This window comes from Pristiophorus japonicus, chromosome 15, assembly GCF_044704955.1.
Source record: "Pristiophorus japonicus isolate sPriJap1 chromosome 15, sPriJap1.hap1, whole genome shotgun sequence".
Classification (NCBI taxonomy): Eukaryota; Metazoa; Chordata; class Chondrichthyes; family Pristiophoridae; genus Pristiophorus; species Pristiophorus japonicus.
This window is the reverse complement of record NC_091991.1, coordinates 83,731,649-83,748,691: the sequence shown is the minus strand read 5'-3', so window position 1 is coordinate 83,748,691 and position 17,043 is coordinate 83,731,649. Positions and strand designations below refer to the sequence as shown.

General features: G+C 49.3%; 1 protein-coding gene across 3 annotated transcripts in view; it reads left to right on the top strand.

Annotated features, from left to right (window-relative positions):
- The window catches only part of LOC139280883 (DENN domain-containing protein 5B), a 340,537-nt gene that overhangs the window by 313,224 nt on the left and 10,270 nt on the right, over positions 1–17,043 (top strand). For 2 of the 3 annotated variants that reach the window (XM_070900669.1, XM_070900668.1), the window contains 5 exons: positions 486–631; positions 1,556–1,674; positions 4,231–4,418; positions 7,867–7,949; positions 15,423–15,549. In XM_070900669.1, coding sequence (XP_070756770.1) covers positions 486–631; positions 1,556–1,674; positions 4,231–4,418; positions 7,867–7,949; positions 15,423–15,549 — 663 coding nt within the window. Of the gene's footprint in view, positions 1–485; positions 632–1,555; positions 1,675–4,230; positions 4,419–7,866; positions 7,950–15,422; positions 15,550–17,043 lie in introns of those variants that run through there. The other variant, XM_070900670.1, reaches the window with a different exon arrangement.

Here is a 17,043-nt window from a genome sequence, read left to right as displayed (position 1 = left end):
CCCGGTGAAGAGGGATTCGGTTTCCCGCCCCCTCACCCTGGTAGGAGTGCTGTTGACAGTGGGAGTGCTGACACTGGCTGGCGATCAATAAACAAAGAAAGAAGACTTGCATTTATATAGCGCCGTTCAGGACCTCAGGATGTCCCAAAGCGCTTTACAGCCAATGAAGAACTTTTGAAGTGTAATCACTGTTGTAATGTAGTTAACATGGCCAATTTGCGCACAGAGAGCTCCCACAAACAGCAATGTGATCATGACCACATAATCTGTTTTTCAGAGTTGCTTCAGGGATAAATATTGGCCAGGACTTTGGGGAGAACTCCCCTACTCTTCTTCGAAATAATGCCCCGAGATCTTTTACATCCATCTGAGAGGCCGGATAAGGCCTTGAACAATGAGGGAGGGGCGGGATTGATCGGTGGGGGGGTGGTATTTATTTTTGATCTAACAATGATTTCTGCGACGTCTCTTCTTGCTTCCCGCAGTGATCCCATACAGAGCTGTCATTATCCCCATCAAAAAGCTGAGTAACTCCATCACCACCTCCAACCCTTGGATCGGTGTGTCGGGTGAGCTGGGGGACACTGGTGTGATGCAGGTCCCCAAGAACGTTTTGGAGATGACTTTTGAGGTTGGTACATCACACACGGCCCTCCCTTACTTCAATTGCACTTTCCTTTTAAACAATGTGACTGTTGTACTGTTTTTCAATCCCTCCAGGGCCTTGACCCTCCGATCTCTGTAACCTGCTCCAGCCCTTCCGAGATCATTGCGCTCCTCCAATTCTGGCCTCTTGCACATCCCCAGTTTTTCTCACTCCAGCATCGGCAGCTGTGCCTTCAGCTGTTGAGGCCCTAGCCTCTGGAATTCTCTCCCTCAATCTCTCTGCCTCTCTACCTCTTCTCCTTTAAGAAACTCCTTAAAACCGACCTCTTTGACCAAGTCTGTCCAAATATCTCCTTACGTGTCAGATTTTGTTTGATAATGTTCCTGTGAAGCACCTTGGGATGTTTTACTATGTTAAAGGTGCTATATAAATGCAGGTTGTTGCTGCTGTGTTGCAATCTATCCTCAAAGATGGCCCTCACTCACCCGCCTCACTCTGTTAAATGAAAGGACTAACTCTGCGATCGGGCACTCCATGACGAGGACTGGCTCTGACGGGGAGTGCAGGGCAGGGCATCACAAAACCCAGTGCACCGTTTCCAATTATAACTCTCCCATTCCAAAACGGGGAGTCTTTTTAACCTCGTTTAGTTTTCACCTTCTCACACAGTCTGGTCTTTAAAACTCAAGCTTGGGGTCACCTGATTAGTACTTTGCGATTTACCTCACCTTCTTGTTTAACCTTTGAAACCGAGAAAGTTGCAGGAGCTGTGGGAAGAGGGCAGGACAATGGGACTGGTTCTGGATTGTTCCAGCAAAGAGGCCGGTATGGGCACGACAGACCGAATGGATCCAGAGGAGGGAGGGGAGACTGCCCCTGAGAGCAGACCCTGTGTTTCTGTGGTGGGATGCGGATTGCCAATGAATGTCTCCTCTTTCACTTTTTCAGTGCCAGAATCTGGGCAAACTGACAACGGTCCAGATTGGACATGACAACTCGGGCCTCTTGGCCAAGTGGCTGGTGGATTGCGTGATGGTCAGGAACGAGATTACGGGACACACCTATAGGTATGTATGGACTTGGCGATGCTGCAGAGCACGATTTCCCTCGGCACATCTGCGCAATTCACTTGGCCAGCTGCCTGCAATATCAACCAATGTCACATATAAAGGATCGTACAAATTTGCTAGAATTCTTTGAGGATGTAATGAACAGGGTGGATAAAGGGGAACCAGTGGATGTGGTGTATTTGGACTTCCAGAAGGCATTTGACAAGGTGCCGCATAAAAAGTTACTGCACAAACATAAAAGTTCACAGGGTTGGGGGTAATATATTAGCATGGATAGATGATTGGCTAATAAACAGAGAACAGAGAGTTGGGATAAATGGTTCAATCTCTGGTTGGCAACCAGTAACCAGTGGGGTGCTGCAGGGATCAGTGCTGGGACCCAACTATTTACAATTTATATTAATGACTTGGAGGAAGGGACTGACTGTAACATAGCCAAGTTTGCCAATGATACAAAGGTGGGAGGAAAAGCAATGTATAAAGAGGACACAAAAAAATCTGCAAAAGGACATAGACAGGCTAAGTGAGTGGGCAAAAATTTGGCAGATGGAGTATAATGTTGGAAAGTGTGAGGTCATGCACTTTGGCAGAAAAAATCAAAGAGCAAGTTATTATTTAAATGGAGAAAGATTGCAAAGTGCTGCAGTACAACAGGACCTGGGAGTACTTATGCATGAAACACAAAAGGTTAGTATGCAGATACAGCAAGTGATCAGGAAGGCCAATGGAATCTTGGCCTTTATTGCAAAGGGGATGGAGTATAAAAGCAGGGAAGTCTTGCTACAGTTGTACAGGGTATTGGTGAGGCCAAACCTGGAGTACTGCGTGCAATTTTGGTTTCCATATTTACGAAAGGATATACTTTCTTTGGAGGCAGTTCAGAGAAGGTTCACAATGTTGATTCCAGAGATCAGGGGGTTGACTTATGAGGAAAGGTTGAGTAGGTTTGGCCTCTACTCATTGGAATTCAGAAGAATGAGAGGTGATCTTATCGAAACGTATAAGATTATGAGGGAGCTTGACAAGGTGGATGTTTCCACTGATAGGGCAGACTAGAACTAGAGGGCATGATCTTAGAATAAGGGCCACCCATTTAAAACTGAGATGAGGAGAAATTTCTTCTCTCAGAGGGTTGTGGATCTGTGGAATTCGCTGCCTCAAAGAACTTTGGAAGCTGGGACATTGAATAAATTTGACAGAAATAGACAGTTTCTTAAACAATAAGGGAATAAGGGGTTATGGAGAGCGGGCAGGGAAGTGGACCTGGGTCTATGATCGGATCAGCCATGATCGTATTAAATGGCAGAGCAGGCTCAAGGGGCCGTATGGCCTACTCCTGCTCCTATTTCTTATGTTCTTATGTTCTGCCGGAGATCTGAAATAACAACCCAGGAAATGTTGGAAACACGGCAGGTCAGACATTATCTGTGGAGAGACATAATTAAAACATCCAGGAAACGGACAGGGGAAATACACACATGTGCATCCATGTATACGTATACAAACACACCTACATACAGATATGTACATATATACACACGTATAGTTGTGTCATATGCATATATAGAGACAGGAAATAGATCGACACAGACAGATATATTATAGAGAGACACGCACTCATTCACACACACGCACTCATATACACACATACACACACACACACACACACACACGCATGTTACTTCTGGTAGTTAGGGAGCACAGAGAGTGAAGGGCGGCCTGTGGTCGGGCCTCGGGAGCTATAGTGGACCATTGAAGAAACCCACAATGTAAGAACAACTTGTATTTATATAGCACCTTTAACATAGTGAAATGTCCCAAGGAGTATTATATGAGAAAATAATTTGACACCGAGCCGCATAAGTAGAAATTAGCGCAGGTGACCAAACGCTTGGTCAAAGAGGTAGGTTTTAAGGAGCGTGTAAAAGGAGAAAAGAGAGGTAGAGAGGCGGAGAGGTTTAGGGAGGGAGTTCCAGAGCTTGGGGCTGAGGCAACAGAAGGCACGGCCACCAATGGTTGAGTGAATATAATCAGGGATGCTCAAGAGGGCAGAATTAGAGGAGTGCAGACATCTCGGGGGGGTTGTGGGGCTGGAGGAGGTTACAGAGATAGGGAAAGGCAAGGTGATGGAGTGATTTGAAAACAAGGATGAGAATTTTGAAATCGAGATGGTGCTTAACCAGAATCCAATGTAGGTCAGCGAGCACAGGGGTGAAGGGTGAGCGGGACTTGGTGCAAGTTAGGACACGGGCAGCCGAGTTTTGGATCACCTCCAGTTTACGTAGGGTAGAATGTGGGAGGCCAGCCAGGAGTGCATTGGAATATCAAGTCTAGAGATAACAAAGGCATGGATAAGGGTTTCAGCAGCAGATGAGCTGAGGCAGGGGCGGAGATGGGCGAAGGTGGAAATAGACAGTTTTAGTTATGCTAACACAAGAACATATTTTATAAACAGACAATGTTTACTTCAGACACCTCTGCCAAAAGAAATGGCTTTTGTGCGGTGTTGCCGCGGTTGTTAATGGCTTTTGCTCCTCTATCACTCCACGGCAGGTTCCCCTGCGGTCGGTGGCTTGGGAAAGGAGTGGACGACGGCAGTTTGGAGAGGATCCTGGTCGGTGAACTCATTACGCCGGTCGTGGAGGAGGACCTGAGCAAACAGTGCCGGACTCCGCCGCAGCTACGATCCCCGACCACTGCTCGCCGACTGAGCATCACCTCCCTCGGAGGGAGGGCAGCCAGTGAGTGCACTGAGAGCTTGTGAATCGGGTCAATGATGTGACTCCCCTCCCCACCACCGGGCTCACTAAATCCTTGGGAAGCAAGGCCCTCTCTGGGAGGCATCACCTGGGTTTCCCGTCAGGCCGAGTATAACTGCAGTCCGAAGCCCTACCACATTTAGGGAGATGCCATGAGGTCGTTTGGACTGTTCATGTTATGAGGGACTTGTTGCTGCCATTCAGTAGGGGCCACTCTTGAGGATGTGCCTGAGGCATATTGTTGGGGCAAAACAGAGGGAGCTTTACTCTGCATCGAACTGTGCTATCTATACCCGTCCTCACACATTCTTCACCTGATGAGCACCAACAAAAATTGTTCCATTTTCTTCCAAGGACAGTAACCAATCTATAAGATGGCCGCAAAGTAAGCTTGACTTGGTCACATAAGAAATAGGAGCAGGAGTAGGCCATCCAGCCCCTCGAGCCGTTCACTAAGATCATGGCTGATCCGATCATGGACTCAACTCCACTTCGCTGCCCGTTCCCCATAACCCCTTATTCCCTTACATTTAAGAAACTGTCTATCTCTGTCTTAAATTTATTCAATGTTCTGGCTTCCATAGCTCTCTGAGGCAGCGAATTCCACAGATTTACAACCCTCTGAGAGAAGAAATTCCTCCTCAACTCAGTTTTAAATGGGTGTCCCCTTATTCCAAGATTATGCCCCCTAGTTCTAGTCTCTCCTATCAGTGGAAACATCCTCTCTGCGTCGACCTTGTCAAGCCTTGTCACTATAGCTGGTACTGAGTCAGAAGGTGCAGGGTTTGAAGCCTGCACCAGACAGACCCGGCAAGTGGAGACCAGTGACCCAGCTCTGAGTTCCAGGGTGATACATGCGTCCGGTGGGTGCGGGTGCATTGTGGGAGCACATAAAATCCTCCCGGCCGTGTGGGCAGAACCGCCCCACCGACTGGTGTAAGGATGGTTACGGTCAGAGAAAGAGGGTTCACGTCACGGACTGTCAGACTGTTAATCTATCCTGAGAATGGTCCCGCTCCTTCACACTCTTCTTCCAGATACAAAACAAACAACTCTACATGTCCCTGAACAATGGCTGTTTTATCACTGGACCCATAATACGCAAAGTTTGTGTGCACTCCACAGCACCATAAATTACCCCACTGAAGCGTTCTGCAGTGAGGCACCGAGTGTCCCTAAAAACACAAGAATTTAATAATTAAGCCCTGAGACTGCTGGGCAGAAATGGTATGGACCTCCCCCCAAATGGCCTGGTGGGTAAGGGCACTGCCAGCCTGTGATAGCAAAGTGGCCACACCAGGAGATGCCAGCAAAGGGTCTGTGCTGAGTTAAGCGATTGAGGCTGTGATTGGGATGCTACAGTTGGCCTCTGACCCTGCGGTTTGGGGGCGTGGGGTGGGGAAGTGGGGGGGCGGAATTAAATCGGCAGAGCTCCTGCTTGGTGACAGGACGGCAGGACAGTGCCCCTCTGGTGAGAACAGGATCGAGAGCAGCTGTGATGCTCTTCATGGTCGAATAGACAGTAAGCTCATTGCCTGAGCTCATGTGGATGAACGTTTGGCCAAGGAACGAGATGCCGATTATTAGCACATCCCATCAAGTCAGCACCTTCTGAGGGAGGCGAGGGGGAGAAGAGGGTGGGTGGAGGTTGGAGAGGAATAGAATAAATAAAAGCATTGTGTTTTTGTTAAATCACGCCATTGAGATAGAGTTTTTCCCAGTGGCAGTGGCGTAGCTTTCTGGGATTGACCTGGTCCCATCTCACCAGGGTGGCAGTGACTGACGTAGCTCGATTCCAAGCCAAGCTCCCACAGAGAGGCACCAGCAACACCAAGACCTGAGAGAGGGTGCAGAGCAGATTTAGCAGAATGGTACAGGTTGAACCTCCCTTATCCAGAACTCCCTCGTCCAGAACCACCCCTCGTTCAAACCATTCCTGGCCACCGGGTGGCACATGCGCAGAACTCCGACATGAACAAATTGAAGTCCTTCCTCGCTGCCAACTCCTGCAATCGCTGGCCTGACCCCGCGATCACCGCTCCCCCCCCCCGCCCCCCCGCCGCACTCCCAACCTCAAGCCAGCCAGCCCCGATATCCCCTTGCTCAGTACCTGTACCATCCAATTTAACGTGGCCACTCCTCGTCCGGAAAAATCCCTTATTTGGAACAGGCCAGCTCCCGAGGGTTCCGGATAAGGGAGGTTCAACCTGTACCAGGGTTGAGGGATTTTAGTTACAGGGTATGGTAGTATAGTGGTAATGTTATTGGACTAGTAATCTGGAGGCCTGGATTAATGATTCAGCGACATGAGTTCAAATCCCACCACGGCAGCTGGGGAATTTAAATTCAGTTAATTTTTTAAAAAGCTAGTATCAGTAATGGTGACCATGAAACTGACATTTTGTCATAAAAACCCAGATGATTCACTAATATCCTTTAGGGAAGAAAATTTGCCATCCTTATATGGTCTGGCCGATATGTGACTCCAGACTCACAGCAATGTAGTTGACCCTTAACTGCCACCTATGGTTCAAGTAGGTGGCTCACCACCACCTTCTCCAGGGCAATAAAGTCAGATCGCACAAACACTTTTTTTTAGAAAAGAAGCTGGGATTGCTCTCCTTGGAGCAGGTTAAAGGGAGATTACGTTTTCAAAATTGTGAGCAGGTTTTGATAGAGTAGCGAGGAAGAAAGTGTTTTCCCTGGCAGCAGGGTCGGTAACCCAGAGGGCACAGAGTTATGTTATATCTTTGGATGCTCTGATAATGACTTCACGAGGCAATGTATTGCACTTGAACTGTAGTGACCTTAGTCCATTTAATATAATTCCAGAGTGAGGATCACACATGGTGGTCTGCCTTTTATATTAGGCCTGGCACACCTGTACAGCTAACCTACAAGTCTCCCACTGCAGTGCCCTCTGGTGGCACACCTTAGTGACCATACAGCTGGTGTACAAGTTTCCCATAGTGGTGCCCTCTGGTGGCACATCATATGTAACAGTACAAGCAGTTAACATGTCTCGATACATAACACGTTAGGATCATTGGAAAAAGAACCAGAGGGGGATGAGGAGAAATGTTTTAGGCAGTGAGTTGTTATGATCTGGAATGCACTGCCTGAAAGGGTAGTGGGAGCAGAAACATTCAAAAGAGAATGAAATGTATATTTGAAGACGAGGAATGTGCAGGGTTATGGGGGTCGAGCAGTGGAAGAGGGACTAATCGGATCACTCTTGCAAAGAGCCAGCTTAGCCTGGATGTTCCGAATGGCCTCCTTCTGTGCTGTATGAGTCTATTATCAGTCAATCTGCAAAGCACAGATATACCAAGCAGGTCACCGCTGGGTCGATCGCCAGGGCAAACACCTTCATCATTCTTCCCACAGAAAACCATTCACTCAGTTAATCTTTTTCACCTTTCTCCAACAGAACCTAATGCAGGACAAATCCAAGAAGGAATTGGGGAATCTATAAATAACATCGTGAAGCATTTTCATAAGCCAGAAAAAGAGGTAGGTTTCAAAAACGTTGTATGTTTGAGTCTTGGTGATGTACTTTCGTTTGTTTTCTCAAATTTCTTTCGTTGTATGTCAGCCGTGGCTCAGTTGGATAAAGAAAAACTTGGATTTATGTCGCGCCTTTCACGACCACTGGATGTCTCAAAGCACTTTACAGCCAATGAAGTACTTTTGGAGTGTAGTCATTGTTGTAATGTGGGAAACGCAGCAGCCAATTTGCACACAGCAAGCTCCCACAAACAGCAATGTGATAATGACCAGATAATCTTTTTGTTATGTTGATTGAGGGATAAGTATTGGCCAGGACACTGGGGATAACTCCCCTGCTCTTCTTCGCAATATACCATGGCATCTTTTAAGTCCACCTGAAGGAGCTGACAGGGCCTCAGTTTAATGTCTCATCCGAAAGAAGACACCTCCGACAGTGTAGCATTCCCTCAGCACTGCATGGGAGTGTCAGCCTAGATTTATGTGCTCAAGTCCCTGGAGTGGGACTTGAACCCACAACTTTCTGACTCAGAGGCAAGAGTGCTACCCACTGACCCACAGCTGACACTAAGAAGGTTGTGGGTTTGAGCACATAACCCAGGCTGACGCTCCAGTGCGGTGCTGAGGGAGTGCTGCACAGTTGGAGGCGCCGTCTTTCAGATGAGATGTTAATCCGAGGCCCTGGCTGCCCATTCAGGTGGATCAGCAGTGGATTCACAAGTCAAATTCAAAGGAATGGAAAATTTTGGGGTGGGGAGGGGCTGGTGCAAGTTGCAGCAATAGGCAGGGCGAGGCTATGAAGGGATTTAGACACAAGAATGAGAATTTTAAATTTGAGGCATGTGGGACTTGGTACGGGGTGAGATACAGGCAGCAGATAAGCTGAAGTTTATTGAGAGTGGAGAATCGGAGGTTGGCCTGGAGAACACTGGAATGGTTGAGCCTCCAGATGAAAGCGCCTGGGGAAGGGTTTCAGCAGCAGATGGGCTGAGGAAGGGATGGAGACGGGCGATGTTATGGAGGTGGAAAGAGGCCATATACGATGGAGAGGATATGGGGTTGAAGGTCAGCTTGGGGTTGAAGAGGACACCGAAGTTGCGGAATTATGTAAAAGGTCATGTTCCCATTAGCAGGAGGGGAAGGTTAACAACTGACACGAGTGTTGATAGTTTCCTTGTTGGTGAGTAGATCTCGCGTGGCATTGCTCATGCAGTGTCCGAGGATATCATGATTCAGGACACAGTGGAGCTACAATGACACCTTGTGGCCACGTCCTGCAAGTTAAGCAATCTGTTTACATAGGAAATTACCATTATAACTGGTCACATTGGCATTTTCAACTTTAAACGTTGAGACAAAAAGCTGTGACCAAACATCGTGACAGTAGAAAGTGAAGTATGTGGACAGGAAATAGTGTACAACAACAACAACTTGTATTTATATAGTGCCTTTAACGTAGTGAAACGTCCCAAGGTGCCCACAGGAGGATTATGCAATTGAAAATTTGACACCAAGCTGCATCAGTAGAAATTAGCGCACGTGACTAAAAGCTTGGTCAAAGAGATAGGTGTTAAGGAGCGTCTTGAAGAAGGAAAGAGAGGTAGAGAGGTAGAGAGGTTGAGGCAGGGAGTTCCAGAGCTTGGGGCCTAGGCAACAGAAGGCACGGCCACCAATGGTTGAACGATTATAATCAGGGATGCTCAAGAGGACAGAATTAGAGGAGCGCAGATATCTTGGGGGGTTGTGGGGCTGGAGGGGATTACAGAGATAGGGAGGGGGCGAGGCCATGGAGGGATTTGTAAACAAGGACGAGAATTTTGAAATCGAGGCGTTGCTTAACCGGGAGCCAATGTAGGTCAACGAGCACAGGGGTGATGGGTGAGCGGGACTTGGTGCGAGTTAGGACACGGGGCTGTCATGTATGTAACCACAATGTAACACCACTGTATTACTGTATACACGCAACCTAGATGCACACCTTGACCACAAGGGGTGAACTTTTGGGAGACACTCCTTACCTGATCACTCAGGTATAAAAAGGGAGGTCCCACGCAGGGTCATCGTCTTTGCCGTCCTGTGAATAAAGAGTTAAAGTCACAGAGTGACCTTGTCCCCAGAATGTGCCTCGTGTGGTTTCATATTGTAGAGTAAGGACTTTCCATTGGCGACGAGAAACGAGAATTCACGACCCACGAGAATGGCCACCGGTAGCACAGAGGAACGGTACTGTGTTGGGGAAGACTGGGACGATTTTGTCAAGAGGCTTCAGCAAAGCTTCGATCCGAAAGAATGGCTGGGGGATGCAGCGGCCGACATGAAGGATTTACTAGCACCCGAAAAGCCGGTGGACAAAACCTTTGAAGAACTTAGCAAATTGATCAGGGAACACCTCAATCCAGCGAGTAGCATACATATGGCCCGATACAGATTCTACACCCACCAACGTCGTGAAGGACAGAGCATACCGGACTTCGTAGCGGACTTCCGGCATTTGGCCAGCCTCTGTAAGTTCACAGATGCCTGCAGGGGGGGAGATGCTCAGGGACTTCTTTATCGAGGACATCGGTCATGCGGGAATTTTCCGCAACTTAATTGAGACCAAGGATTTGACCTTGGAAGCGGCGGCGTTGAACACGGCGATGGATCAGGGAGTCAACATCATCAATGCGATTCAGAGCCCCGCAGGCAGGCTGGGGCAGTCCAACACCCCCCAGGCAGCAATAGACCCCAGAGTAGGACTTCAACAGAGACAATGGCAGGCTGAACGGACATTCACGCCATCACAGTGGACAATGCGGCCCGGGATGGGGCCATTGACACCCACCAATAGGGTATTTAAGAGCAGTCAAAGGGACAATCAGCGCAGAATGTCTGGCCATAGTCCCTTTATTCCCAACAATGGAAACTTTAACTCATGCTGGAGGTATGGGGGAAAACACTCAGCTAGATCTTACAGATTTCAACAGTTTGTCTGCAGGAACTACAATCTCAGTGGCCACTTAGCTCGAATGTGCAGGAAGTCTGCAACCAGACTAATATATGAGGCGGATGGACCAGAAGAGGGTTCTTTGAGGCAGGATGACTTTTGGGGCAAATCGATGGACGCCGAGGTTCAGCGGGTCCATGTGGCGAATATTCACAGTTCATACATGAAAACGCCACCAATGATGATGAGGATTTTATTAAATGGTATCCCAGTACGCATGGAGCTGGACACTGGGTCCAGCCAGTCATTCGTGGGCATTCAGCAATTTGAGAAGCTATGGCCACTTAAAGCCAGTAGACACAAATTAGCACGTATTGAGACACAATTACGGACTTACACTAAAGAAATCATTCCGGTGCTAGGCAGTGCAATGTTGGCTGTCGCACACAACGGGTTAGTGAATCGGCTGCTGCTCTGGATTGTCCCGGGCAATGGTCCCGCACTGTTGGGGAGGAGCTGGCTAGCCGAGATGAACTGGAAATGGGGGGATGTTCACGCAATGTCATCTGTGGAGCGAAATTCGTGCTCACAAGTGCTACAACAATTCGATTCACTATTCCAACCTGGCGTCGGGACTTTCAAAGGCACTAAAGTAGTGATACACATCACCCCGGACGCCAGGTCAGTGCACCACAAAGCCAGAGCAGTGATGCGGGAGAAAATCGAGAGCGAATTGGACCGACTGTTGAGGGAGGGCATCATTTCGCCTGTTGAATTCAGCGACTGGGCGAGCCCCATCGTTCCTGTCCTAAAAGCAGATGGCTCTGTCAGGATCTGCGGCGACTACAAGGCCACCATCAATCGGGTGTCCCTACAAGATCAATACCCGCTCCCGAGAGCGGAGGACCTCTTCGCCATGCTGGCAGGCGGCAAGCTGTTCACCAAGTTGGACCTCACTTCAGCCAATATGACCCAGGGACTGGCCGACGAATCTAAACTACTGACCACCATCACCACACACAAGGGACTGTTCGTTTATAACAGGTGCCTGTTTGGCATTCGATCAGCGGCCACGATTTTTCAAAGAAACATGGAAAGCCTGCTTAAATCCATTCCTGGAACGATCGTATTCCAGGATGACATCCTCATCATGGGTCGAGACACCGAGGAATACCTCCACAACCTGGAGGAGGTGCTACGCCGACTGGACCGGGTAGGCCTGCGACTCAAGAAGTCTAAATGTGTGTTCTTAGCTCCTGAGGTTGAGTTTCTGGGCAGGAGGGTTGCTGCAGATGGGATTCGGCCCACCGAATCCAAAACAGAGGCGATTCGACGAGCACCCAGGCCCTGCAACACATCGGAGTTGCGTTCATTCCTGGGACTGTTGAACTATTTCGGGAACTTTCTGACGAACTTGAGCACGTTGTTGGAGCCGCTACATGTGCTCCTGCGTAAGGGATGCGATTGGTTTTGGGGGGACTGTCAGGAACGGGCTTTTGATCGGGCGTGAAACCTACTTTGTTCAAACAAGTTGTTGACCCTGTACGACCCCTGTAAAAAATTGGTTCTGACACGTGATGCATCGTCCTATGGGGTTGGGTGCGTGTTGCAGCAGGGCAATGCTGAGGGTCAACTATAACCCGTGGCTTATGCCTCCAAGTCGCTCTCTCAAGCAGAACGGGGATATGGGATGGTCGAGAAGGAAGCGCTTGCATGTGTCTATGGTGTAAAAAAAATGCATCAATACCTCTTTGGTAGGAAGTTTGAATTAGAGACGGACCACAAGCCATTAACATCCCTGTTGTCAGACAGCAAGGCTATCAATACCAACGCATCAGCTCGCATACAGCGATGGGCTCTCACGCTGGCTGCTTATGATTACTCCATCCGGCACTGAAAATTGCGCTGACGCGCTCAGCAGGCTTCCACTGGCCACCACCGAGGGGGCAGTCCGCCGAGATGGTCATGGCTGTCGATGCCTTTGACAGCACAGGCTCCCCCATCACAGCCCGCCAGATCAAAATCTGGACAAACAGAGGTCCCCTCCTATCCCTGATTAAGAAATGTGTCCTGACTGTGGATTGGGCGCCCGCACACGGAGCATGCCCTGAGGAGGTCAGACCGTTCCACAGACGGATGGATGAGATCTTCATCCAAGCCGACTGCATACTATGGGGCAGCCGGGTGGTTATGCCCCAGAAGGGCAGGGATGCATTCATCAGGGAACTCCACAGCGAGCACCCAGTCATTGTGCTGATGAAGGCCATTGCCCTGTCACACGTTTGGTGGCCTGGAATTGATTCAGACCTGGAACACTGTGTTCGCAGGTGCACGACGTGTGCCCAGCTGGGTAATGCCCCCAAGGAGGCCCCACTGAGCCCGTGGTCCTGGCCCACCAGGCCATGGTCACGCATTCATGTTGACTACGCGGGCCCGTCCATGAGAAAGATGTTCCTTATTGTGGTAATTGCGTACTCGAAATGGATCGAGTGCATCATTCTGAATTCATGCACATCAGCCACTACCGTGGAAAGCCTACCTTTGCAACCCATGGCTTGCCGGACATCCTGGTTAGTGATAATGGCCCATGTTTCACAAGCTACGAATTCCGAGAGTTTATGTCAGGCAATGGCATCAACCACGTCAGGACTGCACCGTTCAAGCCGGCTTCCAATGGCCAGGCGGAACGTGCGGTCCAAATCATTAAGCAAGGTATGCTCAGGATTCACGGACCCTCTCTACAATGCCGCCTAACGCGTCTCCTGCTGGCCTATAGATCCCGACCGCACTCGCTCACGGGGGTCCCGCCCGCAGAGCTACCCATGAAATGGACACTCAAAACTCGGTTGTCCCTCATTCACCCAGTCCTGACAGACATAGTTGAGGGCAAGCGCAAGTCACAAAATGAGTACCATCACCGTAATTTGAGGGGGAGATGTATAGAAATAAATGCTCCTGTATTCGTCCTCAATCACGCCATGGGGCCCAAATGGCTTGAGGGCACTGTAATTGACAAAGAGGGGAATAGGGTCATCGTGGTAAAACTCAACAATGGTCAGATATGCCGTAAGAATCTGGACCAAGTAAAAAAAAGGTTCAGCATCGACACGGAGGAACCTGAAGAAGACCATGAGATGGAGCTCACAACACCGCCAGTGAATGAGCAACAAGAGCAATCAGAAGAATGAACAGTCCCTGAGGTCAGCCCGGACAGGCCGGAATCACCACAGGTGACAGACACTCACGTCAGTGTCCAACAACCAGAGCCCCAACTGTGGCGCTCCACGAGGGAGCGTAGACCACCTGAAAGACTAAACCTATAATCCTAATAAGACTTTGGAGGGGGTGGGGGCGGTGATGTCATGTATGTAACCACAATGTAACACCACTGTATTACTGTATACACTCAACCTAGATGCACACCTTGACCACACAGGTGTAGAAAGGGAGGTCCCACGCAGGGTCATCGTCTTTTGAGTCTTGTGAATAAAGAGTTAAGGTCACAGAGTGACCTTGTCCCCAGAATGTGCCTCGTGTGGTTTCATGTTGTAGAGTAAGGACTTTACAGAGGCAGCCGAGTTTTGGATCACCTAGTTTATGTAGGGTAGAATGTGGGAGGCCGGCCAGGAGTACAGACACACGCTTGCAATTTTAACTTCATTCGCCTGTCGGGGTACTGACGGGATCAGGTGGATCGTTGGTTGTACATCCGGCTTGATTTTACTCTCTACTGAAGGCAATATTGGACCAGGTGTAAAACCACGATTCCACCCGATCCAGTGGCTTTCCTGCCCAGCGACTCGGGTTAAACTGACACACTGGAAATCTCGGGGATGGGGCGGGGAGTAACATATTACAGATGCATGAAAGCACATTTACAATATGTTTGTCAACAATCCAGTTTGGTCCGTCCCTCATCCTTTCAAAAGCCTGTCAGTAAAATCCCGGGCCACAAGATGGGCACCAATGGGGTAATGTTTCAACTTTGAACTTCTCATGGGCAATTTCAGAGACATGCTGTGCACGGTTTGTAATTGTTGTCTCCCATTCTTGCTTTGCCAGGACTGGAAGCTTTAACCTGACAGCCCATTCTTAAACCCTCATTGTGAGTGTGTGATGCTGTTAGCTCCCTGGGTGATAGATTGTCTACTCTGAAAAGTAAAGGAGGGAGGGACAGCTTTCTTCCAGTCTAACAATGTCTTCAAATACCATTTTCTTTTCTCCTGACGCGGTGGTGTTGAGTAGAGAGGGTATAATGTCCTTTGAATACATCTAAGAGGCAAAGCTAATCTCTGAATTTGAGCCGTGATTGGCTTCCTCAGCCCCTGTCTGGTCCGGTACCCCGGGAACGAGGTCACTCTGTAAGGCAAGGCCGAGGCTTTTCACTGGGAAATTCTTTGTTCCACCTTGCCCCTGAGCAGATTCTGTGGTTCAAACCTATCTGCCTACAACATTGTGTAAACCCACCTTGGGCCGAGAGGTGGTCCAGTTCACCACTGCAGGGGTTTGTGTAGCCTGTGTTCAAGAACTCTCAACTGGTTGTGTTTCCGCAGAGAGGCAGTCTGACCATCCTGCTGTGTGGGGAGTTCGGCCTGGTTTCCGCCCTGGAGCAAGTCTTTCACCATGGATTCAAGTCAGCCCGGCTCTTCCAGAAGAACGTCTTCATCTGGGACTTTATAGGTAAGCGCCAAAAAAGTTTGCAGTCTTCATGCTCTCGACACTCACAGTCACTGCGCTGACAGAGCTGAATGAACGAGATGGGCTCCCTCTATAAAGGTGAGCCCAGTGTGATGCTAAGCCTGAAGGTTCCAAGTTCGATGGCCGGACTGTGCTGAATTAGCTGGTTCCAGTGCTGGAGTTAGGGACAGCACAGTGACTGTTTGTGGGCTGGGGACGAGGAAATCAGCCACCGATTGCTATCCAGTAATCTTCCCTGAAGGATGAATGATGGCTATTCAGTCAAGGTAAACCTGAAATGTGGAACCAAGGTGAGGGAGAGAAAGCTGACAAAGAAATAATAAGTGTCGATACACGACCCTGAGCGAGCTTTGTGACTGCAGCCTGTTCACCTCTCATCTGCGCCAAATTCCTGAAATCTCTTGCCCTTCTCCCTGGCTCCCATACATATCGCACCAAGACAAAGACACACATGGTGCATTTGCATGTTTAGAGCTGGTGCACCGATGCTAACATTGTGGTGTGTAATCATCATCATAGGCAGTCCCTGGGAATCGAGGAAGACTTGTTTCCACTCTTAAAATGAGTTCTTAGGTGGCTGAACAGTCCGATACATGAAACACAGTCTCTGTCACAGGTGGGACAGATATTCGTTGAGGGAAGGGGTGGGTGGGACTGGTTTGCCGCACGCTCTTTCCGCTGCCTGCGTTTGATTTCTGCATGCTCTCTGCGATGAGAGTCATGTAAGCAAATGCCCAAATGGACCTCAGAGCGAAGCAGACTGAGATCCCCTCTCCCATGGAGTCTCGCCGCAATTCATTCCAGCGTCAACTGAGGCCCCAGAGTTAGGCTGCATGTACACCATCACTGCAGCATCAGGCAACGAGGCTCCACACTCACACTGCAGTTGCAGTCTGAATGCACGCTCCACAGGTACGGCTGTGGAGACCCCAAAATTTGCACGGCCTTCTCTCGGTTTCAGTGCCCACTGCTGGCTCCAGTGTTCTTCCCTCTCCTGAAAGCGTCGACTCTCTCGTGGCTTGCTGTGGGTTGTCTGCTGATACCGTGTCCAAGTGGCCGCTATTAGGTGTCGGCGGGCTATCAATCCGTGAGCCTGCTCCTCCACTCCCCTGCACTATCCAGCAGAGCCCTCAGCGTATCCGCAAAGTGAACACTGGCCAGGTTTCTCCTCCGTGGCCCTGGCCAAAGACCAAACATTGTCACCACCCACCACTCACCCTCATCCCCAACAATTCTTAACATTCCTTTGATGAGCACACTTCCATGAATGCAATTTGAAGTGATATTTGGCTCCAGTTGCTAACGGTGGCTGTTGCTTGACCAATGATTGGCTGTTGCTTGTCATGTGACTGGCTGTTGCTTGACATGTGATTGGCTGTTGCTTGACATATGATTGGCTGTTGCTTGACATGTGACAGTGGCTGGGACTGATTGACAAGCTACAACTTTAAGCCCTCTGGTTGACAATGGTAACCA